The 26656-nt window shown below is 40.7% G+C and overlaps 1 protein-coding gene across 4 annotated transcripts; it reads right to left on the minus strand.

The window, feature by feature from the left end:
• Nucleotides 1–1625: 1625 nt before the first annotated feature.
• LOC122728551 (caspase-14-like) lies at nt 1626–26316 on the minus strand. Of its 4 annotated transcripts, none has more exons than XR_006353292.1 (8): nt 25325–25746; nt 18995–19059; nt 16200–16349; nt 14593–14818; nt 13530–13643; nt 10984–11093; nt 8118–8337; nt 1626–1706 (listed from the first exon to the last, which is right to left on the minus strand). XR_006353292.1 is itself a non-coding variant. In XM_043967268.1 (8 exons), exons 2-8 carry the CDS (start codon nt 25569–25571, stop codon nt 8236–8238), a joined length of 1014 nt encoding a protein of 337 aa, XP_043823203.1. In that variant the 5' UTR covers nt 25572–25650; nt 26216–26316; the 3' UTR covers nt 8028–8235. The 4 variants fall into 4 exon arrangements, 3 of the variants coding, with proteins under 3 accessions (XP_043823203.1, XP_043823204.1, XP_043823205.1); XM_043967268.1 differs by lacking the exon at nt 1626–1706 and adding an exon at nt 26216–26316 and having other exon boundaries at nt 8028–8337; nt 25325–25650; XM_043967269.1 differs by lacking the exon at nt 1626–1706 and adding an exon at nt 26057–26125 and having other exon boundaries at nt 8028–8337; nt 25325–25650.
• Between the last annotated feature and the right edge of the window lie 340 nt (nt 26317–26656).

The raw sequence follows: 26656 nt of genomic DNA on the forward strand, positions 1-26656 counted from the left end.
CTCATGATGGAAAATACTGTCCACCTCCAGAGAGAACACTGATGAACTCTGAGTACAAAATGCAGAATAATGTTTTAACTTTATTTTTCTTGTTGTTTTTTTTCAACATGGCTAATGTGGAAATATGGTTTACATGATTTCACAAGTGTAAGTGATATATTTCTTGCCTTCTCAATGGGCTGGTGGGAAGGAGAGAATTTAGAACTCAAAATATTTTTTAAAATGTTAAAAATAAAATAAAAGTTTTAAAAAGAGGGAGAGAGAATCGTTAGGAGGAGGCGTGTGCCTCAAGAGGTTGGAAAAAGAAAATGAGTTGGCCTCAGTCAGAGCCAGAAAGACTGAATCTGAATCCTGCCTTGGACACTTATTAGCTTTTTGGCCCTGGACAAGTCTCTTCATCTTGTTCACGAATTTTCTGATTGGTAAAATCCAGATATAATAATAGCATCTAACTCACAGGGTGGTGGTGAAGATTAGATGAGGTGCTAGATTTCAAAAGGCTTTGCAAACCATAGCAAGAGTGAACCTTTATAGAGCACTTACTTATGTGCCAGGCACTGTGCTAAGCACTTTACAAATATTATCTCATTGGTGCCTCAGGACAACCTTACAACAAAGTAGGTGCTATTATTATGGCCATTTTACAGATAAGGAAACTGAGGGAAACATTTGCCCATGATCACAGAGCTAGGAAGTGTCTGAGGGCAGATTTGAACTCAGGTCTTCCTTACTCCAGCCCCCATGTTCTATCCCCTGCTCTACCAGCTGTCTAACAAAGTGCTATATGAATGTTAGCTATGAGGCTTGCCTTACCCTCTTGTTAGGTGACTTTCCTCTAAGATTACATTCCATTTCCTTTCTCCCCTATTCATTCCCTCATTCTCATACACTCCCCTTATCTCCTTTTTCTTTCTCCTGTGTATCTGTATATGTATATATGTGTGTAGAGATAGAAAGAGAGATAGATAATCAGGTGAAAGATTCTTATATGAATTAGTGTAAGATTACCCAGGTATAGGCCTAGTTGAAATGACCTTCAGTTCACCCTTATGTGACTGGAATTTCATGACCTCCAAATTATCTTTAGTGTGACTCCACTCTCATCCACAGTGTATGTTTATGTCTGGAGTAGTCTGAGTCCTGATCAGAGGACTCAAAGGCTGTGAATAAAGGGTTCCCACAGCTACTAAATTGAGAGTTGTTCTTTCCCGATTCAGTGATGTTTTATATATATATATACATATATATATATATACAGGATTTGCTTTTTGTGTGATCATTCTAACCTGTATTGGATATTTTCTTTATAAAACTGATCTGCTTTTACCTTTCCTTTAATTATTATTTGCTTTTACCTTTCCTTTAATTATTATATTCTATTAAAAATCGTATTAATCTCTATTTGAGAGCGTGTCATTTTGTAGGAGCAAATCGAAACCAAACTTCCTTAACTAAACATCAGGGTATCCCAAAAGTCTTAGTGCAGTTTTAAAGGTTAATAGGTGAACTATTTTGTATGTATAAATATGTGTGTACTTATATGCATAAACACTCACATCTACCTTGTAGGATTCGTATAATCCTGGAAACCAGCAGAGCAGATTCTACCCAATATATGTAAAAGCCAGTGTTTTAGAAATGTGAAGTACAATGCAAATGCACAAACAAGTTATTCTGTATTCTGTGTGCACCACTCTGTTGTTCACCTACAAGATTAAAAAAACACACATTTACACAAAGGAGTGAGTAAAATTCACTTCAACAATAAGATAGCTGAGAAGAATATTTACAAAAATCCAAACTTCTTAGATTAGCAATAGAAGAAAGAAAATATCTAAGTAGACCAATTTAAAAAAAAAAAGGAATTGAATAGGCCACAAAAGAACTTCAAAAGTAAAAAGCACCAGGACCAAAGGGATTTACAATCCAATTCTATCCAACATTTAAAGAACAAGTAATTCCGGGGGCAGCTAGGTGGCGCAGTGGATAAAGCACTGGCCTTGGATTCAGGAGTACCTGAGTTCAAATCCAGCCTCAGACACTTGACACTTAACTAGCTGTGTGACCCTGGGCAAGTCACTTAACCCCCATTGCCCTGCAAACATTAAAAAAACAAACAAACAAACAAAAAAGAACAAGTAATTCCAATATTAAATAAATTATTTGGAATAATAGGCAAAGACGGGATCCTACCAAACTCCTTTTATAAAACAAACAAACATGATATTGATACCCAAACCAGGAAAAGTAAAAACAGAGAAACAAAATCATACACCAAGTTCATTAATGAATATGGATGCAAAAATCCTAAATAAAACACTTGTTAAAAGATTACAAGAATACATTACAAATATTATACATTATGACCAAGCAAGATTCATACCAGGAATGCAGGGGATAGCTCAACATAAGGAAAATTACTAATTGATGATATAAATAATAAAAGTAACAAAAATATATGATAATATCAATAGAAGCAGAAAAAGCATTTGCTAAAGTACAACACTCATTTCTATTAAAAAAAACACCTGGAAGCACAGGCATAAATGGACTTTTCCTTAAATTGATGAGAATTATTTATCTAAAGCCATCAGAAAGGATTATTGGTATTGTAGATATGTTAGAGGCTTTCCTAGTAAGGTCAGGTGTGAAACAAAGATACCCATTGTGACCAATATTTTTCAATATTGTATAGGAAATGCTAGCAATAACAATAAGAAAAAGAAACAGAAGGAATCAGGATAGGGAATGAGGTAATAAAATGATCTCTTGTTGCAGATGATATGATGATATACCTGGAAAATCCTAAAGACTCAACTAAAAGTTAATTGAAATAATTAATAATTTCAGCAAAGTAGCAGGATGCAAAGTAAACCCACATAATCGTCAGCATTCCTATATATAGTGAAGCAGATACTTCAGGAAGAGATGTTCATTTAAAATAACTCTATGCAATCTAAAATATCTGAGAATATACCTACCAAAACAAATCCAGGATCTAAATGAACATAAAAACCTTTGTACATAAGTAAAACTTTGTACACAGATTTAGATATATGTAGAAATATAAAGTGTTCATGAGTTGTCAGCACCAAAATAATAAAAATGTCAATTTTACCAAAATTAATATACATATTGAATGTCATCCTAATTAAATTACCAAAAATATTTTATTGAACTGGAAAAAATAATAAGAAAATTCATTTTGAAAAATAAAAGTTCAAGATATCAAAGGAACTAATGGAAAAAGTATGAAGGAAGGACGTTTAGGAGTACCAGACCTTAAAGATACTATAAGGCAGTAATTAGCAAAACTGGCTAGTATAAAAAGGTAGATCAGTGGAACAGAACAGCCATATAAACTAGGACAGCAAATGAATACAGTAATCTAGCGTTCGACAAGTGTGAAGACAAGTTTAGGAATAAAAATTCATCATTTGGTAAAAATTATTAGGAAAGCTGAAAAGCAGTCTGGCAGAAATTAGGCATAGACCAATATCTTCTACCATATATCAACACAAAAGTGGGAAGTGACAAATGTTGGAGGGGATGTGGAAAAATCGGCACCTTAATTCACTGTTGGTAGATCTCTGAGCTGAACCAACCATTCTGGAGAGAGATATGGAATTATGCCAAAAGAGTTATTAAATTGCCTATACCCTTTGACCCAGCAAGACAACTCTCAGGATTATTTCCCAAGATGAGGAGAGGAAAAGAAAAGAACCTACATATTCTAAAATATTTATAGCCACTCTCTTTGTGGTAGCAAAGAACTGGAAATCACAGGGAATGGCCTGTGATTCTGCTATAAGAAATGAGGAGCTCAGTGACTTTAGAAAAGCCTAGAGAGGGGCAGCTAGGTGGCGCAGTGGATAGAGCACTGGCCCTGGATTCAGGACTACCTGAGTTCAAATCATGCCTCAGACACTTAACACTTACTAGCTGTGTGACCCTGGGCAAGTCACTTAACCCCAATTGCCTCACTAAAAAAAAAAAAAAGCCTAGAGAGATCTCCACAGGAGAATGAAGAACAAACATGTAGAGAACCAAGAGAACATTCTATACAGCAACATCAGTAACATTTAAGAAGAACTTTGACCAACCAAGTTATTAGGATCCTGAAGTCCTCCTGGCATGAGCTGATGAGGGCCTTAACTAGGGTGCCTGTAGCATGAGTGGAGATAAGGGGACAGATGCTAGAGATGACATCCCACCAAGCCACAGTCATGATTTCAGGCCTGGGAGGGTTTTCTGGGGTTGCTTGGGAGGGGACAATTTTCCTGCAGAGCACAAGAGCAATGAGTATTATTATCATGATCATGACGATGACAACGTGGAGATTTATTCGACAAGCAGCGACTGGCATGTGTGATACAGAGCCAGTGTGGTCTAAAGGAAGGAGTGTTAGCCTTAAAATCAGGAGAGCCCCAGCTTCAAATCCCTCCCATGATGCAGGAGAAGTCACCTCCTCTAAGTTTTCCTCATCTCTAAAAGAATACCTGTAGCACTTACCTCACAGGGCTGCTGTGAGGATCAGATGAGATAATATTTGTAAAGAACTTGGCACATAATAGGCACTAAATATAATACTTATATTTTTGTTTTAGACTTCGGATTCCCAATGTCCTCATGCAATCATGCCATTTGTACCTTTCTTACATCTACCCTCTGTCTGCCTTCTTCAAAATTATATGTTCCCTTTCTGGGACTACATGGAATTGGATTAAAGCAATTCTCTATGAGATAGTGGCTAGAACTAGCCTTGAAGTGAATAAGACCTTGGTTAAAGTCCCACTTTTTTTTTTTTTAATTTTTGGTGGGGCAATGGGGGTTAAGTGACTTGCCCAGGGTCACATAGCTAGTAAGTGTCAACTGTCTGAGGCCGAATTTGAACCCAGGTACTCCTGAATCCAGGGCCGGTGCTTTATTCACTGCGCCACCAAGCCGCCCCCAAAAGTCCCACTTGGGACAGCAAAGTGGTATAGATGGATAGAGTACAGGTCCTGGAGTCAGGAAGATTCATCTTCCTGACTTCAAATCTGGCTTCACACACTTAATAGCTATGTAAACATAATGGATTATTGTGCTATAAGAAATACTGACTATGAAGGATTCAGAGAAGCATGAGTTTTATATGAACTGATGCAGAGTGAAGTAAGCAAAGAAAAATACCACAATGAAAACATTACCACATTACAATAAGAGAAAGAATGGAAAACAAATGGGACATAACTAAGATGACAAAATTTGGAACTGGAAAGGAAATGAAAAAAATATGCCTTCCTTCTATGCAGAAGTTAGGGTCCTTGGATATGGAGTATTAGATATTAGATATTCCATTAGACACTTTTGATGAGTTGGTTGGTTCGGCTAATTTTTCCTCTTCCTTTAAAAAAGTGTTTTATTACAAAGGACAACGTACTAAAGAGAGGAGAGAATATATTCAGAAAAAAAGGGTAACAAAACTAAAATGTAATAAGAACATAAAGAACATTAGAGCTTCAATAACACCTTGTTAGGAAATTTGGTGACTAATATTTGTTTCCATGTTTTAAGGTTTGGGAGAGGAGTTGAATTTTATTTTTTTTCCATTTTGTATATGTACCTGATTAAACCATAATATTGAGTTTTAATAAAGGGGAAATTGCACAGAAATCTGATGTTTCATGACATGTCACGGAATCAAAGAATCAAATTTTTATAATCACAGTTTATCATTTTTATAAAAGTAAACTATTTTCTACACCACTAATCACATTTTCTCCCCCATATAACAGCATTTTTCATCAAAAAAGATTGACGGGTCTGTTACTGGTAGAAATGAGCTATCTTATGTAACAGGTCAGCTTCTTTGGAGAAAAAGCTCTTCTAAGCCTGTGAACTCAGGTGCAGACCTAGCAATGTCACTAATTAATTTTGTGACCCCCACCATCTCAGTCTTCTCATCTGTTTAAATGAAGGGACTGAACCAGATGATGCCTTAGCTTCAGTCCTTTTCAAGAGCCTATGATATTAAGAAATAATTTGAGAATAAGACCGTATATAGTGAATGCTAAATCGTGTTATCAGAAATTAAAGAAAGGAGAAACCAATGTTTCCTAAATCTGCCTTGGAAAGTTTCATGGAAGAACTGGGACCTGAGTGAAGCCTTAGAGAATAGATAGTTGGAATTAGAGATGGAGGGATTGCTCATCAGTTGGGGAATGGTTGAACAAGTTGTGGCATATGATTGTGATGAAATACTATTGTGCTGCAAAAAATGACAAGCAGGATGGCTTCAGAAAAACCTGGCAAGGTTCATATGAACTGATGCTAAATGAAGTGAGCACAACTAGACTAACATTGTACACAGTAAGAGCAATATTGGAATGATGATCAACTGTGAAAGACTTGTGTACTCTGATCAAGACAATGATGCAAGACAATTCCAAAGGACCCAAGATGGAAAATACTATCCACCTCCAGAAAGAGAGCTGATGAACTCTAAGTAAAAACTGCAGCATAATTTTTAAACTTTATTTGTCTTCCTTTTTTCCCCAACATGGCTAATGTAGAAATATGGTTTACTTGATTTCATGTGTATACTTGATATATTCTTTGCCTTCTCAATGAAATAAGGAGTGGCTGGTGAGGAGACAATTTTTAGAATTCAAAATATTTTTTTAAAATAATGTTAAAATAAAATAATAGGGGACAGCTAGGTGGCACAGTGGATAAAGCACCATCCCTGGATTCAGAAGTACCCGAGTTAAAATCCGACCTTAGACACTTGACACTTACTAGCTGTGTGACCCTGGGCAAGTCACTTAACCCCCATTGCCCCGCAAAACAAAACAAAAAAATAGTAATAATAATGTTTTAAAAGGAGAGAGAATCGTTAGAAGGAGGTGTGTGCTTCAAGAGGTTGGAAAAAGAGAATGAGTTGGCCTCAGTCAGAGCCAGAAAGACTGAATCTGAATCCTGCCTTGGACACTTACTAGCTTTTTGGCCCCGAACAAGTCTCTTCATCTTGTTCATGAGTTTTCTCATTTGTAAAATCCAGATATAATAATAGTACCTAACTCACAGGGTGGTTGTAAAGATTAGATGAGGTGTTAGATTTCAAAAGGCTTTGCAAACCATAGCAAGAGTGAACCTTTATAGAGCACTTACTATGCACCAGGCACTGTGCTAAGCACTTTACAAATATTATCTCATTGGAGCCTCACAACAACCCTGTAAAGTAGTTGCCATCATTTTGGCCATTTTATAGATGAGGAAACTGAGGCAAACAGAGGTTGAAGTCACTTGCCCATGATCACAGAGCTAGGATGTGTCTGAGGGCAGATTTGAACTCAGGTCTTCCTTACTCTAGCCCTGGTGCTCTATCCCCTGCTCTACCAGCTGTCTAACAAAGTACCATATGAGTGTTAGCTATGAGGCTTTACCCTCTTGTTAGGTGACTTTCCTCTAAGATTACATTCCATTTCCTTTCTCCCCTACTCATTCCCTCATTCTCATACACTCCCCTTCTCTCTTTTTTCTTTCTCCTTCTCTGGCTCACCCCTCTATCCTGTGTCCTCATCTTCCATTACACACACACACACACACACACACACACACACACACACACACACACACACACACACGCGCGCGTGTGTGTGTGTGTGTGTGTGTGTGCATGTGTATTATGTGTATGTGTGTATGGAGATAGATGGATAGATAGATAGATAGGTAGATAGATAGATATCAGGGTGTCCCAAAAGCCTTGGTGCAGTTTTAAGGCTTAAAAGCTAAAATATTTTGTGTGCATAAATATGTGTGTCCATATATGCATAAACACATATGTATATATATATATATATATATATATACACACACATATACAAACATAGTTATTTACTTGTCTCTCCCATTAGACCCAGAGTTCCTCAACATCACAGACTGTTTTTGCCCTTCCCCGTATCCTGTGGGGAGTAGAATCTGAAATAACTGAGGAAACAAAGACTTATTTTTTTTATTAATAAAAGGGATTTAAAAGTCCAGTAATAAAGCATTTTCAAAAAAACTCCTTAGAAACATGAAATATATTTTAAAAACCATTAGAGAAATTCATTTTTTGACAGAAAAACACCTACCAGGAAGGTTTTGTCATTACTTCATATAAAAGACATTGTTTTACAAAGTGTCAAGCACAATGCAAATGCATAAACAAGTTATTCTTTATTTAATGTCTTCTTCCTTCTCCTCCAAGTGTCAAAAGTACACAGCTTTGGTGAGAGTTGACTCCATGACAAGTACTACTTTTACGGGATTCTTACTCATGTAATAGTCTGTGTGCACCACTCTGTTGTTCACCTACAAGATAAAAAAAAAACACAAATTGCTCAAAGAAGTGAGTACAATTCACTTCAACAATTAGATAGCTGAGAAGAATATTTACAAAAATCCGAACTGCCTAGATCAGCAGAAGAGGGAATAGAATATATAAGTAGACCTATTTAAAAAAAGATATTGAACAGGCCATAAAAGAGCTTCATAAGAAAAAAGAGCCAGGACCAGAGGGATTTACAAGCCAATTCTATCCAACATTTAAAGAACAAGTAATTCCAATATTAAATAAATTATTTGGCATAATAGGCAAAGAAGGGATCCTACCAAACTCCTTTTGTGAAATAAATATAGTACTTATACCCAAATCAGGAAAAGTAAAAACAGAGAAAATGATTATACAACAATTTAATTAATGAATATGAATGTAAAAAATCTTAAATACTAGCAAAAAGATTACAACAATATATTACAAATATTATACATTATGACCAAGCAAGATTGATATCAGGAATGCATGGGTTGTTCTATATAAGGTAAACTACTAATATAATTGATGATATCAATATTAAAAGTAACAAAAATATATGTCAATGTAATGTAGATAAGTTGCATGCTTTCCCAGTAAGGTCAAGTGTGAAACAAAGATGCCCACTGTGACCAATATTATTCAATATTGTATAGTAAATCCTAGCAATAGCAATAAGAGAAGAAAAAGAAATAAAAAAAATCAGGATAGGGAATGGAGTAATAAAACTATCTCTTTTTTGAAGATGATAAGATGATATACTTGAAAAATCCTAAAGATTAAACTAAAAAGTTAATTGAAATCATTAATAATTTCAGCAAAGTAGCAGGATGTAAAGTAAACCCACATAAATCATCATCATTCCTACATATCACCAAAAGGATGCTGCAGGAAGAGATAGCTAGAGATACCCCATTTAAAATAACTCTAGACAAAATAATATACTTCGGAATATACCTACCAAAACAATCCCAGGGTCTCTCTGAACATAACAAACCTTGTACACAGATTTAAATAAATGGAAAAATAAATATAAATTATTCATGGGTTGGCAGGGCCAATATGAGAAAAATGACAATTTTATCAAAATTATTCTACATAGTCAATGGCATCCCAATTAAATAATAACAAAATTAATTTGGAAGAACAAAAGGTCAAGAATATCAAAGGAATTGATGGAAAAAATGTCAAGGAGGGAGGTTTAGGAGTACCAGACTTAAAGATACTATAAGGTAGTAATTAGCAAAACCAGCTAGTACTGGTTAAGAAACAGAAAGGTAGGTAAGTGGAACAGAATAGACATACAATCTCCAACAGCAAATGAATACAGTAATATAGTGTTTGACAAGTGTAAAGACTTAAGCTTTGGGGATAAGAATTTGTTATTTGGCAAAAATTATTGGGAAAACTGGAAAACAGTCTGGCAGAAATTAGGCATAGATCAATATCTTATACCATACACCAAGACAGAAAGGGGAAGTGACAAATGTTGGAGAGGATGTGGAAAAATTGGCACCTTAATTCACTGTTGGTGGATCTCTGAGCTGATCCAACCATTCTGGAGATAGATATGGAATTATGCCAAAAGAGTTATTAAATTGCCTATACCCTTTGACCCAGCAAGACCACTCTCAGGATTATTTCCCAAGATGAGGAGAGGAAAAGGAAAAGAACCTGCATGTTCTAAAATATTTATAGCCACTCTCTTTGTGGTATGAAAGAACTGGAAATCGCAGGGATGCACATCAGGCGGGGAATGGCTGAACAAATCATTGTACATATTCATGATGGAATATTACTCTGCTATAAGAAATTAAGAGCTCAGTGACTTTAGAAAAGCCTGGAGAGATCTCCACAGGATGAGGAAGAGCAAACTGAGCAGAACTGAGAGAACATTCTATACAGCAACATCAGTAATGTTTAAGAAGAACTTTGACCAACCAAGTTATTAGGATCCTGAAGTCCTCCTGGCATGAGCTGATGAGGGCCTTAACTAGGGTCCCTGTAGCATGAGTGGAGAGAAGAGGACAGAGGCTAGAGATGACATCCCACCAAGCCACAGTCATGATTTCAGGCCTGGGAGGGTTTTCTGGGGTTGCTTGGGAGGGGACAATTTTCCTGCAGAGCACAAGAGCAATGAGTATTATTAGCATGATCATGATGATGATGAAGATAGCTGTAATAAACTTGACACTGATTTCCCTTCATTCAGCCCAAAGAACATTAAGGCTGAGTTGTCGTTCTTCCTTCCAGGTTGATCCATCATCCTTACTGGACAAAAATTTAAATCTGACCAGATCCAGGGAAATGAGAGAGTGAAAAAGTGTAAAATGACTTATTTAATAAACACCTCAGCCCCTTGTTTACTAACTACACCAAGAGCTGCACAATCCTGCCCTCAGAGAAGTTTAAAATCTACCGAGGAAGCCAAGAACATGAGAAAAGAGTTCAGAGAAAGAAGACATCTCAGAAGGAGAAAGACTTCATGTAATGGTGCAGGCACCCAGCACACATACACACATACATGCACAAATCCTACTTAGGGAGTTCCATGGAATGTGCTGATAGAAGTAAATAAACACTTGTAAATCAGTAGAGGAAAAATAGCATAACAGGGAGCATGAATCCATTTAATGATTACTCACCTGAGTGAAAAAATCTGCAATATGTAACTTCATACCATGTTGCTGAAAGACTTCATCTATGGCTTGGATCATCACAGAACCATATTTTGGGTGGCGCAAAGCAACATGATCTACCAGTAGAGAAAGGAGAATATTGTGTATATTTTTTACTAAAGTGTCCTAAAAACACACACATTTGGAAACTAGAAAACAATTTTACTAAGCAAGATAAATGCTTGTTCTATGAAACATTAGGACATTTCTACATTTCACCAAGGTGCCCAGGAGTTACACCTTTGCTGCCTGCCTCCCAAATCTGTTCCTTGGAACCTTAGCCTTGTTAGTCCACTAACTAGGCAGTTTCAATGCCCAGTCCATAAAGAATCCATGGCAGGTGAGGTCAGTAAATAATTGACAGTGGGCCAAGAACCAGGAAAAGCCTCTGAATGTCCAGCAAAATAGTCTAGAGGACACTAGGTATTATCTGAAGGTTCGGCTGTGTTTCCTCAGTGCTGCTTCAGTCAAGAGCTTGTGACTTTCAGAATCTCAAACAGACCCTGTAAAGCAGCTGGCTGGGCCCTGGAGCATCCTGCTCATAGTAAGAATGGATTCCATACCCAAAGCATGTCCCATAGGGCAAAGTTTCTTAAAATGTGTGTTGAGACACTATAAAGGGTCATGTAACTGAATGTGGGGGAAACAAAACATTTGGCAACAAGAAATGGTTATGTCTACCTATTTTATATACCTATGTACCTCAGGTTGTGTATATATTTCTTGGGTGAAAAGAAGTCGTGAGTGGAAAACGTTTAAGAAGCCCTGCCATACAACATCCTCAAGCATATGGTCATTCAGCTGTCACCCAAGAACTTCAAGTAGGGGAAACCTGTTATCTTCTAAGGTAACTCCTGCTAACTCCACTTTGGACAGGAATCACTATTAGGTAGTCTTTACTAATCATAACCTCAAATATGCCTCTCTGCACTTTCTGCCCTACTCTGTGGATCTTAGAGGGGCTCTAGGAGACCAAGCACACCAGCTGAAGTTCAGAGTTTGAAAGGACATCAAGAGTCATCTGCTCCAAATGGGACCTAATCTATGCCACAATATGGCCAACAATTAAATGGTCATCAGGACTTTACTTGAAGCTCTCTAGTATAAAGGCACCCACCAATTCCTGAAGAAGTCTACTCTGGGATGGCTCTAAGTACTGGGAAGTTTTCCCCATCATCCAACCTATACCTGCCCTTCTGCAGTTTTCTCCCACTCTTCCTATTTCTGCCTTTTAGGGCCAAGCCAAATAATCTAATCACTGTTCCACATACTTGACAATAGCTATCAAGTCACCCGAAGCCTGCTCTTTTTCAAACTAAATATCGCCAAATAATCTCCAAAATACAGCACCATTCTAGTCACCCCACTCCTTACTCATTCCAGTTTATCACTGTCTTTCCAAAATTGAGGTGGTTGTTGTTGAGTCGTTCTAGTTGTATCTGACTCTTTGTGACCCTATCCATAGTTTTCTTGGCAAAGATACTGGAGTGATTTGCCATTTCCTTCCTCAGTTCATTTTACAGATGAGGAAACTGAGGCAAAGAGGGTAAAGTGACTTTCCCAGGGTCACACAGCTAGCAAGTGTCTGAGGCCAGGTTTAAACTCAGGAAGATGAGTTTTCATAACTCCAGGGTTGGCACTATGTCCACTGCACGTCCTAGTGGCCCATTCAGGTACTCAACATGAACATAATATTTCAGGTGTTATCAGACCATAGCAGAGGACAAAGGGATGATCATCAGCCAATTTCTGGACATCTCTTAACACATGTTCTGACTACCATATCACAAAATGTTAAATTATGCTTGGCTTTTAGTTCACTAAAAACCCCAGATATTTTTCCAAATGCACTCTAATCTCTAGTGACATCTCCCCTACATTTTAATTAGGGAGTTGAATTAAGACTTTGCATTTATCCCTGATAAATTGCATCTTTCTAAATTTGACCAAAATTCTAGCCTGTCCAGATATTTCTGAATTATGATTCTGGCATCCAAATTATGATATCTCTCAGTTTGGTCTCCTGTGAAGATTTGATAATTATGCCATCTTTGATTTCATCTCAAAAAGGGATAGAAATATTAAACAATACTGGGAGCAGCTAGGTGGAGCAATGGATAAAGCACTGTCCCTGGATTCAGGAGGATACGAGTTCAAATCTGGCTTCAGACACTTGACATTTACTAGCTGTGTGACCTTGGGCAAGTTACTTAACCCTTATTGCCCCACCAAAAAAAAAAAAAATGTTAAACAACACAGACCCAATGGGAGTCTGCCTAAGTACAAATGGTTGAGCAGAAGGCCAAAACCCTAGTGGATTAAGCCAATTGTGCACTGGAAAAGATGCTTCGTGGGACGAGTAATTCTATTCCTTGGCGATCTATGTTTACATGATGAGGAGTAAGAATAATTTTACCACAAATGTGAAACTTAAACAACCACCACTGGATTTTGAGCAATCATGATCCCTTTCACTTCACATGCCTTAGCAGCACATAAATTCATTGCCTTACCTTTTTGGGTGGGATAGATGATAAAGTAATCACTGAATGTGGGAAGTCGCTTCTTCTCTGAATCCAGTTCCATTGGTTCATCATCAGCTTGAACAACACCACCATCTCTTTTATCTGTTTTTGTAAGAGAAGATGGGAAGGGACAGTGAGATGAGCAATCATCTGTTAATCTGCTACTAATGCCAAATGAACCCATCATAAATAGGACTGTGTCACTGCATGTACATTGCAGAGGGTAGTTCACAATCATGGGGCCCAGCAGCTCCAGAAAAGCTACACAAGCCAGATCCCAGTCTAAAGAGCAAACTACACACATATAAACAGCAACATTCCTCAGAATTGGTAGGCCAGGGACTAGCAATTTCATCATGTTAAAGGCTAGTAGGATCATAGCATCAGATTTATAGATGGAGGGGACTTTAGAGTTAATCCAACCCAACCTTTAATTTAACAAATAAGGAAACTGAGCCCCAGAGAGGTTACATGACTTGCCAGAGTCACAGAGGGAGTTAGCATGAATAGCATAAGTAAGGCACTTTGTAAATTTTAAGGCTATTTTTTAAAATGCCAGTTATCTTAAGTATCTTAAGTGACAGCACCAGGATTCAAACCTTGGTGCTCTGCCTCCAAATACAAAATATCTTTTCCACAGCATTTCACTGGGCCCTGAGAAACCACAAAAAATTATCCCAAAGTGAGTGAGGAAGTTGGGGCCACAGGGGAACATCATAAAAAGTGGAAGGGGGAATAACACTGTGGAAAATCAGTAAAACTGTGGATTTATACATAGTAAGATCTTGAATCTATTTACTCAAAAAGACACCCTAACATGTAGGATCTTAAGATTAGAGTACTTTGGGCCCGCAAATAGACGAAACTTGACATCTTTATGGATGTAAAGGTGCAGCTAATGAGTATTTCTTCTTGTGATAGGAGGACCAGAAGAAGAGAAAGGAAAGTCTTTCTCAGATGAAAATCTGAGTTGGAATTTCCTAGGGCCAAGAAGAATTCATTTACAATGAAGTCTAAGAATTCCCTGCCACCCATGATAGGTTCTTCTTACCTCCTCTACAAGCCTGGATTACAAAGATTTTTGGTTTCTCTTGAAGCACTGGACACTTTTCATTGCTGAACATTTCAAAAATATCTGATAAGTTGACTCTTTCCTCCAATTTTGTTTTTATAACGCCTTCTTCTCCATGGGCCATAAGAGTAACAAGGCAACAGCTAATGTCATCTGGGATTCCGTTGATTTCATCTCGAAACTGTCTCAATTTCTCAAATAACTCCTGTGGCAAATAGCATTGCAAAATGTATTCAGTCAACGGGTGGACTTGTAACCCATTTGTATTATCCATAGTAGTACTCAGAATGCCCTCATTTCCCTGAGGTCGTGGCACTGAAAGCTTATGTTCTCACATAAAATATAGACCCTTAAAAGGAAGGGTGTGTCTAAAATGGCACCATCATATTTGTAGGCTGTTTTGAAAAGAAACCTAGCACTCAGGAACACAAGAGGTTTAAGAAGCAAGAGAGGGGCAGCTAGGTGGTGCAGTGGATAGAGCACTGGCCCTGGATTCAGGAGGACCTGAGTTCAAATCCAGCCTTGGACCCTTGACACTTACTAGCTGTGTGACCCTGGGCAAGTCACTTGGCCCCAATTGCCTCACTAAAAAAGAAGAAGGAGAAGGAGAAGGAGAAGGAGAAGGAGAAGGAGAAGGAGAAGGAGAAGGAGAAGGAGAAGGAGAAGGAGAAGGAGAAGGAGAAGGAGAAGGAGAAGGAGAAGGAGAAGGAGAAGAAGAAGAAGAAGAAGAAGAAGAAGAAGAAGAAGAAGAAGAAGAAGAAGAAGAAGAAGAAGAAAACTTTCATTTTTATTACAACTGTGGGACTCTGGGATTATTTTATATGATTGCATATAGCACCTAACATAACTTTCATCATGAATTTGCAAATTACAAATAGAAAATCCAATCTCCAAATTCTGATTGCAATTATAAAATAGAATAGTGGATAAAGCACAGGCCCTGGATTCAGGAGTACCTGAGTTCAAATCTGGCTTCAGACACTTGACACTTACTAGCTGTGTGATCCTGGGCAAGTCACTTAACCCTCATTGCCCCGCAAAAAAAAAAAAATAGAATGAATGATTGTTCTAAAATCCAATATTAATTAGTTTTAGGAGTAGTGGTACCAGTGATGGCCTCCAGGGCAAGGGGAATGACTTCCTGGGGCTGTCTTTCCTAGTCAGGGAGGGTCTCAGCCAGAGTAAAGGGGACCAAAATGGAGACAACCAGTAGGGAGGACTCCTTAGTGACCCAGTCACTTAGTCATGAAGCTCAAATTCTATCCAGCTCTGCAAACCATGTGAAATCAAAGCAATTAATAGAGCATTTATTTTCCTGTAAAGGCTTTTCTTTACTGTAGAAATTAGGAAAACAATAGACCTTTAATCCCCATCTCCACCATGAAATACTTAAAAGGCTAAAAAAAAAAGCTCATGGGAATGTCATAGAATTTATTAGCTCCCTGAAACTTGACCCTTGACAGAAGTACTATGATTCTTTTACTAGGATTTTTAAAGGAAGAAGACATTACTGATAAGATTACATCCTTACAAAGGAAGAAGGCTATAAAAGCCAGTTACCAATGTTGCTGTGTTCTCATGTTTACCTCTTCATCAGGATCAATGCATGATTCATAATCAAACTTGCATGCATCCAGCCATTTTTTAATTCTGTTCATATCCTGCTCAGCCCCTGGTCGGCCTGTTTTCACACACATCACAAAAGCCTTACGCTTTTGGTCCATGTTATAGCGTTCCTGTTTGTAAGTCAAATGGTTAAGAACAATTTAATCCCACGTATCAGAAAACATAACACCCAGACACACAGGCCCACATGCTGTCTGTCCCTCTCCTGGGGTCAGTGATGGGGTTTACCTGGTAAGGTAAGGGTTTGGTTTGGGTTTATCAGGGGAACCGGGAGCCCTGGGGGCAAACAGGAATGATAGTATTATGGATTCCCTGGGTGCTGGATACTTCTCCTTTTTATGAGTCAAGAACTTTAGCTAAATTCATTGGGTTATACATAGTTTGTAGGCCCCCAAATCTCCCCAGCTCCAGAGGTTTGGTCTTAATGATTCCAATGAGAACATGCCACTAAGTCCCTGGAAAGACATGGTCTTATTCTTCTCTCATAAGTCAGTCCAGAGGTGCCCATCACCAAAAGCAACTCTGGCTTTCCTTGGCATTTTAGCATTTGGGAGAGGGGTGGTGAGCAGGAGAGACCCCTCTTCCCATAAAGTATCAACATGCCCTTTGGCACTTTGGTAGGAAGACGAAGACCTGGTTAGGTCTTGGGAGCTGGGCGCTGGCTGTCCTAAGATAAATCAATTGGTTTATTGGCACCCCTTGGCCCGTTGGGGACAGGAATCCATTTTAGTGGCAGGGGACACCTCTAGCATCATCTGGGTGATAAGACTCAGGAGGACAGACTCTTTACAGAAGCCCTGCCTCAGTTTCCAACACTCTCTCCTTCCCCTCCCCCAAGTTTCCCCTTGCCATTTTTCTTGAATGCAGCAAGGACCCCACTTTCTCCCCAGTCCTTCCCCTTTACTAGAAACAGAGGTGGGCTATAAGTTAAGGTATAGTAAGGACTTGATAAATGCTTGTTGAACCCAATTATCTGTTTAGTTACTTAAACTCAGGTGAGGGAAGAACAGTTATTATTCCTATTTCTACTTCAGGCAGCTAGGTGGTCCCCTGGACAGGATGCTGGACCTGGAGAAGACCTAAGGAAGACCTGAGTCCAAATCCATTCTCAGACACTTACTAGCTCCATGACCCTGGAGCATTCCGTCTCTCTGTGTCTCAGTTTGCTCATCTGTAAAATGGAGATAATCATAACACCTACCTTCCTGAGTTGTTGTGATGATCAAATAAGATCTCTTTAAGCACCCAGCAAATCTCTCAATGTTATCCTTTAGATATTAACATTCTTATAGATAAGAAAACTGGCTGAGAACTTAGCTGATTTGATCAAGGACAGAGTTAGGAAGTGCTAGAAACCAGACTTTAACCCAGTTCTTTTGAATCCAAATCCTGTGGTCTTTCTGATTTACTCCACCCCATGGGCATTTACAGCTGTTACCTTGTTTGTCCCCTCATTACTACTTTGTTATCTCCCCCATCTGGAAGCAAAGCAGTCATAGCCCACCTGGTTCCAAAGGTTTGTTACACCGGGGTGGGAGTGGGGATAAGCTCCCACTCTCTATAAAATGCTCCAATAGTGGGCGTCTCAAATAGCTTCTGACAACCGAAGCCCAACTCCTGGCCTTCTCTTGGTGGAACCGTTTCCACTAACAGAAGAAGGGGCGAAGGTGAGTCACTGGCGCCTTAAAACCAGTAGCTTTGGGCAGGTGGGGCTCATTAGCCTTGGCAGGCAACCCACCTAGGGGAAGGAAACCCTGATTTTAAACCTCGGCTATACCCATATATGGGAAAGGCTTCGGGAGTTAACCCCGAGGAAAAATCAGGAGTTGGAGTCCCTTAGGTAGTTGGATGTTGGACATCACATCCCTCTGGCAACTCCTACGGCGGCACTGGTGCCAAACTATATTGGCTCTGCCTCTCCTTTGGATCCACCAATGTTGCAGAGAGGGAAAACCTGCTTCATGGGCAACAGCTTGTCTTCCATATTTATCTGCCCAGGCCAGCCCCCTGGAGAGGACACTCCAGCTACTCCTCATGGGGTAGATATAACACGGGATGTGGCAGTTACCGGTTATAAGTCACTCAGGAGCTGCGGCTCCCGTATCGGACTGCACAGCCACACTGTGGCCTGTGGCTCTTCAAGCCGCTGATCATGGTCATCTGAGACTGGTGAAGGCCTACTACTACTACTACTACTACTACTACTACTACTACTACTACTACTACTACTACTACTACTACTACTATACCTTAAGCACCCTGCTGGACAGTGTAAGTACAAAAGGCATAGGCTTTTTCAGCCAAGGAGCTGACATTCTACTGAGAAAGCTCCAACAATTAGAGTGAGGGGAGAGGCCCCAGGGAGGAGGGGTCAGCTAAGATGAGTCTGAATGGAACCTGGGCTTCCAGGAGGTGGAAATGAACAGGGATTGCACTGCAGGGATGGGAGCCAGTCTGATGGAAATCATGGTGAAAATCAAGCAGTCCAATTCCCTTACTGATGGAAGGGATGAAGGGGGGCAATAGGAAATTAGTTGGAAAAGTGAGGTTGGAGCCAGATTTTGAAGGGCTCTAAATGCCAAACACAGGAAGAGACGTCTGTATTTTATCCCAGAGAGAATAGACAGGAAGTGGAATTTTTTTGAACAGGAGAGTGAAATAACACACAAATCTGCCCTTTTATAGCTATGTTAAGGAGCCACGCAGGTATCAGATAATTACATTACTCAGGTTTAGATAAAAATTAAGAACTTACCAATTCAGGGCCGTCATCTTCATATGGTCTCTTCAAATTCATCCGTGAAGCTCTTTCTATGGAATCTATGAACCAGAAAAACAAAAACACAGAACAGCATTATTTATTTAGTGCTTTCCCACATATCCTTTCTCTATCTGGGACACATTTCCTTAACCCCATTCCTCCTGGGTTCTCCAGCAGATCCATCCTACAAACATTTTCCTACATTCTGTTTTCCAATCTCTCCCTATCTGTAGGTTCCTTCCCTACAACCTACAAAGAGGCCCAAGTCTTTCCTACCTTCAACAAACCTTCACCTTCCCTGCTAGCTATTGCTAGCTATCACTCTCTTCCTCTCTCCCTTTTCTCAGCCAAACTCTGGGACCTGGTTGTCTTCAGTCCTCACCTCTGCTTCCTCTCCTCTCCTTCCCTCTTCAACCCCTTGACATCTGGACCTCATCACTCAACAAAAACTGCTCTCTGCAGATTTACCAGTGACCTCTTCATTGCCAACCTCAATCACCTTTTCTCAATCCTCATCCTCCTTCACCATTCTGCAGCACTTGACTCTGATGATCCCCCTACCTTCTCCTAGATACTCTCTTCTTGATGGTATTCTGTGATACTGGAGAAAGAGAATAAGCATTTATGTAGTGCCTACTGTATACCAGGTACTTTTTACAAGTATTATCTCATAGAAGCTTCACAAAAACCCTGCAAGGCTAGGGCCATTTGGTCCCCATTTTTCAGTTGCTAAAACTGAGGCAAACGGGTTAAGTGCCTTCCCCAGGGTCACACAATGAGTTAAGTGTCTGAGTCCAGATTTGAACTCCAGGCCCAGGGCTCTATCTACTGTGCCACCAGCTGCCTCTGTTGGTTCTCTCTTTCCTACCTGACTGCTCTTTCTCAGCATCTCTATTTATGTTCCCTTACACTAGGTATATGCCAAGGCTCTGGCCTAGGACCTCTTCCCTTCTCTCCCCTCTCCCTCTAATTGGTAGATCACCACAGAGTACAGCTACATACACTTCTCTCAATTGGTAACTTCATTAGCTTCCATGGATTGAATCATGGTCCTGGTGCAGATGATTACATATGTGGCCTCAGCCTCTCTCTTTACTTCCTGTCCCATATCACCAATTGCTCTTGACCTGGACATACCATAGACATCTCATAGGGACTATGTCCAAAGCAGAACTCATCATCTTTTCTCTTTAACACACGAGTCTTCCAAACTTCCATATTTATGGTAAGGATTACACCATCTTTCCAATCACTCAGTAACTTAGGCATGGTGCCCAAATCTCACTCCTCAAATCCAGTCTCTTGTCAAATGTTTTCATTTGTCTCCATGACATCTCTTGTCCCCTTCTCTTCTGCCCTAGTTCAGTCTCTCCCTTGGGCCATTACAACAGTCTCCTTATCAAATCTCCCTTCCTTAAGCCCCTCACTACTCCAACCCATTGCCCGCATACAAGCCAGTGATTTTCCCAAAGTACAGGTCTGACCATCTTACTCTCTTTCTCAATAAGCTCTAGTGGGGGGGCAGCTAGGTGGCGAAGTGGATAGAGCACCGGCCCTGGAGTCAGGAGTACCTGAGTTCAAATCCGGCCTCAGACACTTAATACTTACTAGCTGTGTGACCCTGGGCAAGTCACTTAACCCCAATTGCCTCACTGAAAAAAAAAAAAAAGCTCTAGTGGCTTCCTATCCACCTCTAGGATCAAATTTAAGACCATTTTCTTTAAAGCTCATTACAGTCTGGACCCAACCATAGGCCTACTTACACAGTATTCCCCTTCATGTTGCCTTCAGTCCAGCTAAACTGACCTTCCTACTGCTTCTCACACATAACCCTTTATTTCTCAACTCTCTGCCTTTGCACTGGCTCTCTACCTCACCTGGCATGTACTCTCTCCTCACCTCTGCCTCTCTGAATCCTGGGTCGCCCCCAACATTCACTTCAAGCTCCATCTTCACATGAAACTTTTCCTGATTCCCACAGCAGCAGCTCTCTCACACCCCAAATCACTGTGTGTGGATTCTGATTGTATTTTGTATGTATACTTCCATGTGTGCACATGTCCCTCAACACAATGTCAGCTCCTTGAGGGGAGAAAGGATTTCACTTGTGCTTTTGAACCCTCAGCATCTAGCACAATGACTGGCACAAAGCAGGTGTTTAATAAAGGTTTGTTATTGACTCTGAAGTCTTGGTTTATTTTTTGTCAGTGTCTTCATACTTTTGCCTTTTTGCTGAACTCTCTATGTAAATCATGAGAGAAGAGAGAGGGAGCAGAAGGCAGGGCAGAAGTGAACCAAAGGTGTAAATGCAGAAAGTCTGTGGGAAAGAGGGGGAGTTAAGGGTACAGGGAGGAGGCCATCAGAAGAAATGAATTCCATGAAGTCAGAAAAGCCAAGGTAGAGTCAGAGCCTTTTGGCCAAAAGTTTTGCTTGACAATACAGGATTATGATAGGAAAAGTAGATAGAGAGATAGATAAACAAACACTTAAATGAATGGACAAATAAATGGATGGAAATAATAAAGAGAAGCAAAGGATATTTTCTTAGGTACACATTTAATGTTTGCTCCAGCTTTCTTTATATTGACCATGGACAGTTTAAAACTGGAGTCACATCAACATTCTTAAGTGCCTACTATGTGCAGGTACTGGGGATACAAGGAAACAAAAAGGACAGCTCCCTGTCTAATGGAGGAGATGAAAATGGCCTCCACTGGAGACCCTATTAAAGACAAGGCCCTAGAATTGAGAAGAAATGGGAGAGGCTTCTTGCAGAAGGGGACACTTTATCTGAGACTTAAAGGAAGCCAGGAGGTGGAGATAGGGAGGGAGAACTGGAGGTTGTAAACATATTCCAGTTGTGTACACCCATAACAGACTTTGTTGCTATGACAGATACTGTTTAAAGTTCCTGAAAAGGGAAAATGTTGCCTGCTACATAGTAGCAGGAATCTACATGGATCATCCCCTCCCCATGAAAGTGTGTTCATTTGACTCTTTTCTGATATGCCGACCCCAGGCTTAGTCATTTCCCAAAACTGCAGACTCGGACAGCATCTTAGAAGGCCTAGGACATAATCCGAAACTGACCAAGAATCTCCTTCTACAATATTCCTGATACAAGGTCTAGTATCAAACTGAAGACACCCTCTCACCACAACACCCCTGCCTCATTAAGGCAGCTCAGGCAACTTTTGGATAGCTATATGTGTTAGCAAATTCTCCCTTACATTAAGCCTCAATTTGCTTTTTTGGTGACTCCCACCCTGACGTCCTTGTTTTACCCTCTGAGGCCAAGCAGCACAAGAATTGGTTCTATTCCCACGTGTATTCTGATAAAGTTGGATTTCCTAAATCTACTTATACCACTGCATCTCAAGCCTGAGGAAGTCTAAAGTCTGGTGTGGAAAGGACATGTTTGGAATTAAAAGACCTGATTTAAAGTGGCATGTTGGGAAATATGTTTAACAACCAACTTGAGAAGGTTGGGGGTGGGGGAAGAGGGTAAACACTTGAAACATTTTTAAGTTTAACCTGCATTACCAATATTTTCTCCATCACTTTCTTAAGCCCATACAATCAACAAACATTAAATCAAGTCCTGATTTGAAGTGTCAATGCTTGCAAGGATAATTTAACAATCCATACTACTGGAGCAGACTCTGTTATTTCCCATTATTGACCCTGGGCTAGGGACTTGACCCCTTTGACCCTCACTTGTCAATCAGATATGATATATGTGTTATCAGGATTTTTATGAGAAAAGTCCTTTGTCATGCCTGATGTGCTGGGAAAATATGAATTGTTGAATGAGGAGACAAGGCTTCCTTGACTTCTTTTATCAAGCTGGGACAGGGGGATCCCATAGCTCTGTGGGCTTAATGATGGTCCCAGAAGCAGCCTCCCTTAGTGCCTACAGCTCTAACTGAGCATGCTCAGACAGGTCAGTAGCATGTAAATAAACAAAGACGCTTCTTCCCAGACTTGCAGAGGACTCTTAAAGTGAAACCTCTTCAGAAACAGGTCCACCAACTCCAAAGCAAATTTTGAGGAACAATCCTCTTCCACAATTTGGCACGTTTCCAGCTACATTTCATTTCTCTTGTTTTGGATGCTGCATTACAGAATAATTGGAAACCCTGCTACATTTTCCTACCTCCTTGCTTTTGCTCATGGTGTTACCTGAAGCTGAGATATCTTCCCTCCTGCTCCTCCTCTATTGAATTTTTATCTATTTTATAAAGCCCAGCTCAAAAACTGGTGTGGCACAGGCATAGACTATTGGGATTGGAATCAGGAATAACTCAGTTTGAATCCCACCACCGGCAATTATTAGCTGGGAAACCACAGGCAAGTCCCTTTACCAGAGACTCACTTTCTTCACATATAAAATGAAGGCAATAACACCTTTAGTACCCACCACTCCATAGTACAGCCACACTGGCCTGCTTGGCCCTTTACAAGATTCCATCTCCTCTCTGTGTCTTTGCACAGGCTTTCTCCCCATCCCTATTCAGCACTCCTGCCCAGTAGAATCTCTACCTTCCTTAGCTGCCCTAAAAGAATCTCATTTACTGCTTTGGAGTTGAGAGGAATGGGCAAAAGTGCCTTGAATAATCCCATTTCTTCATATCCTGATCTCCCAGGTGCTGATGTTATCTTAGAAAGGACTTTGCATATCTTTCTATTTAATTCTCTTCTCACCTGTTGTTTTTCCTAAAAGGTAAACTCCTTGAAGGCAAGAACTTCAATTGGTTAGAGCTTTGTATCCCAGCACCTAACACATAGTGAGTGCTTACCGAATGAAGAAAGCAAGTGGCAGGGACCATTTCTTTTGTCAAAGTCCTTCCTCAGAGTCAGCAAGCATGAAGCACCTACTATGTGCCAAGCATTGTGCTAAGCATCAAAAATACAAAGAAAGGCAAAAGCAGAGGTTCTGTCCTCAACAAGCTCACATTCTACTGGGGGCCAAAGCACACAAACAACTATGTACCATCCTGGAATTGATAGTATATGCCAGGGGCAGCTAGGTGGCACAGTGGATAGAGCACGGCCCTGGAGTCAGGAGGACCTAAGTTCAAATCTGACCTCAGACACTTAACACTTACTAGCTGTGTGACCTTAGGCAAGTCACTTAACCCCAATTGCCTCACTAAAAAAATTTTTTTTAATTAAAAAAAAAAGATAGTATATGCCAAACACATAAAATATATGCCCCACACTCCATCTGTCTCAATCAGTATTGGAATGCATTGCTTGACATCTTTTATGCCAATAATCTCAAAAGATTAGGGATAAACTTCAAGGATCAGATAGATGAGAAAGTCCTTCAGATATCTAGCACCCTGCCTAGCATAGAGCTGACAAAAGTGGATCCCAGTGAATACCTGTTGGTTTGGAATTGAAAGGTGGTGGGGAGATGTCCCCTGAATAACCTTTTGTGGACTTAACAAAATGAACCTTCGATCTAGTGATACCTTTGATCTCAACACTGGGGCATTATGGTATTCTTAAAAGGGCCCCGGTTTAGAGGTCAGAAAACCTCAAATCTGGTCCTAACTCCCCACTACTAACTAAGTGACTTTGGATAGTCAAGTAACTACTATGAGAATTAGTTTCCTCATTTGGCATCAGCACCTCCTGCTTATTTCAAGTTCTTTTTTTTTGGGGGGGAAGGGGGCAATGAGGGTTAGGTGACTTGCCCAGGGTCACACAGCTAGTAAGTGTCAAGTTTCTGAGGTCATATTTGACCTCAGGTCCTCCTGAATCCAGGGCCGGTGCTTTATCCACTGTGCCACCTAGTTGCTCAAGTCTTATTTTCTTTTTTAATTATAAAAGTATTTTATTATTTTCCAGTTACATGTAGAGATCGTTTCCAAAACCTGCCTTTATAAGATTTAAGTCTTAGTTTTTTTAACCAAAGCTCCTAATGCCAGGCTAGGCCCCTAGTCTTTTAAACTCTCTCCATCTCTTCTATCTGGATGACAGCTGGGAGTGAGGTAGCAAAGTGATGCTGGTCATGAAAAGCTCTGTATTCCCAAACTGCATCTGACTCTCACTAGCTGTGCAAATTAAACTGGCTTGCTAGTGGGACCATAAATAGGCAGGTCACTTAACCTCTTATCCTCGGTTTGTTCGTCTGTAAAATGGAGCAGTAGCTTCGCTTACCAAGGGTCAAGTGGGGCTCACAAATGAGAAGTAACGGTCAAAGGTGATCATCCTTATGGGGGTGGGGTAGCGGGTGGCGGTGCAAGGGAAGCCTGGAAGGCGGGACCCGAACCCGGCCAGGAGCAGGGGCGCCCTGAGTGTGCCGCCCCACCTTACCCCACTCGGCTGCCAGGTCCATGCGGCGTACCCGCTTCAGCACCTGGGCTAAGACCCTGGGCGTCTCGCTCCTGACGTAGCGCTTCTGCAGCAGATCGGCCAGCTCCGGGGTGGTGCCGGCCAGGTCCAGGTCCTGCGCAGTGATTCGGGGCTCCTCGCAGTGCCGCAGGTAAAACTTGAACTCTTTCAGTTCGTTCGGGGTGAGCTGGTCCAGCGTGCTCCCCACCTGGGCCCTGAGCCTCTCCATGGCCACGGTACCAGGGGGCGTCGGGCGCTGAGGACCCCGGGCTGGGGAGGGGTCGGGCACAGCTCAGAGCCGACAGCGCCTGGACGAAAGTGAAAGGAGCTGCGGGGACCCCGGGGAGCCGCGCGCGCCAGTCCGCCCGAACCTGGGGGCGGCAGGCGGGGGCGGGAGGGGAGAAGCGCGCGCCAGCGTGGGCCCCGCCCCCGGCCTGGGGAGGGGCTCTGCGGCTCTGTCCTTCTGTCCCTGCTGCCCGGCTTCGGCCGCGGGTCTGTGTCTGTCTTTGTCTGTCTCCCCCCTCCCCGCCCCGCCCCCCGCTTCTCTCCTTCCTTTCTCTTTCTCGTCTTCTCTCCCCGCCCTTTCCTCTCTCCCTCTTCTTTCTCCCTCTTCCTCTCCTTTCCTCTCCCTCTTCCCTCCTCTCTCCTTCATCTCTCCATCTCCTTTGTTTCCCTCCCTCTCTCCTCTCCTCTTCCCACCTTCTCCACACTTACCCCCTCTCCCTCATCTCCTCATTCTAAAGTATTGTATTTCTAACTCTTTCGAGTTAGAATGAATCGCTGTCACTGATCTGCCCTAAATATTCCCCAATTCCTCAGAATATCCAAATTTTACTCCCTCCTCAAATCCTAACTCAACCAACCATTACTCACTTGCCTTTTCTCCCCTCAGCTTGTTTTACACTTGTGGTCACACAGCATTTTAAAAATAAGTTTTAACTGATGTCTTCAGCTTCTTCCATCATTTAGAGTTGTCCCAAGTGCCCACCTTCCTGAAACCCATGCCCTTTCTGTCTTTCTTTTTTTTTTACTGGACAATGAGGGTTAAGTGACTTGCCTAGTCACTTACACAGCTAGTAAGTGTCAAGTGTTTGAGGTCGAATTTGAACTCAGGTTCTCCTGAATCCTGGGCTGGTGTTTTATCCACTGCACCACCTAGCTGTCCCCCCCCCATTTTTTTATTTGGAAATTATATATATATATATATATATATATATATATATATATATATATATATATATATATATATATATATATATATATATGAAGAGCTCATAACACAATATGACAGAATTCCAAAATCAAATTACACAA

Source organism: Dromiciops gliroides, chromosome 5, assembly GCF_019393635.1.
Source record: "Dromiciops gliroides isolate mDroGli1 chromosome 5, mDroGli1.pri, whole genome shotgun sequence".
Taxonomy (NCBI): domain Eukaryota; kingdom Metazoa; phylum Chordata; class Mammalia; order Microbiotheria; family Microbiotheriidae; genus Dromiciops; species Dromiciops gliroides.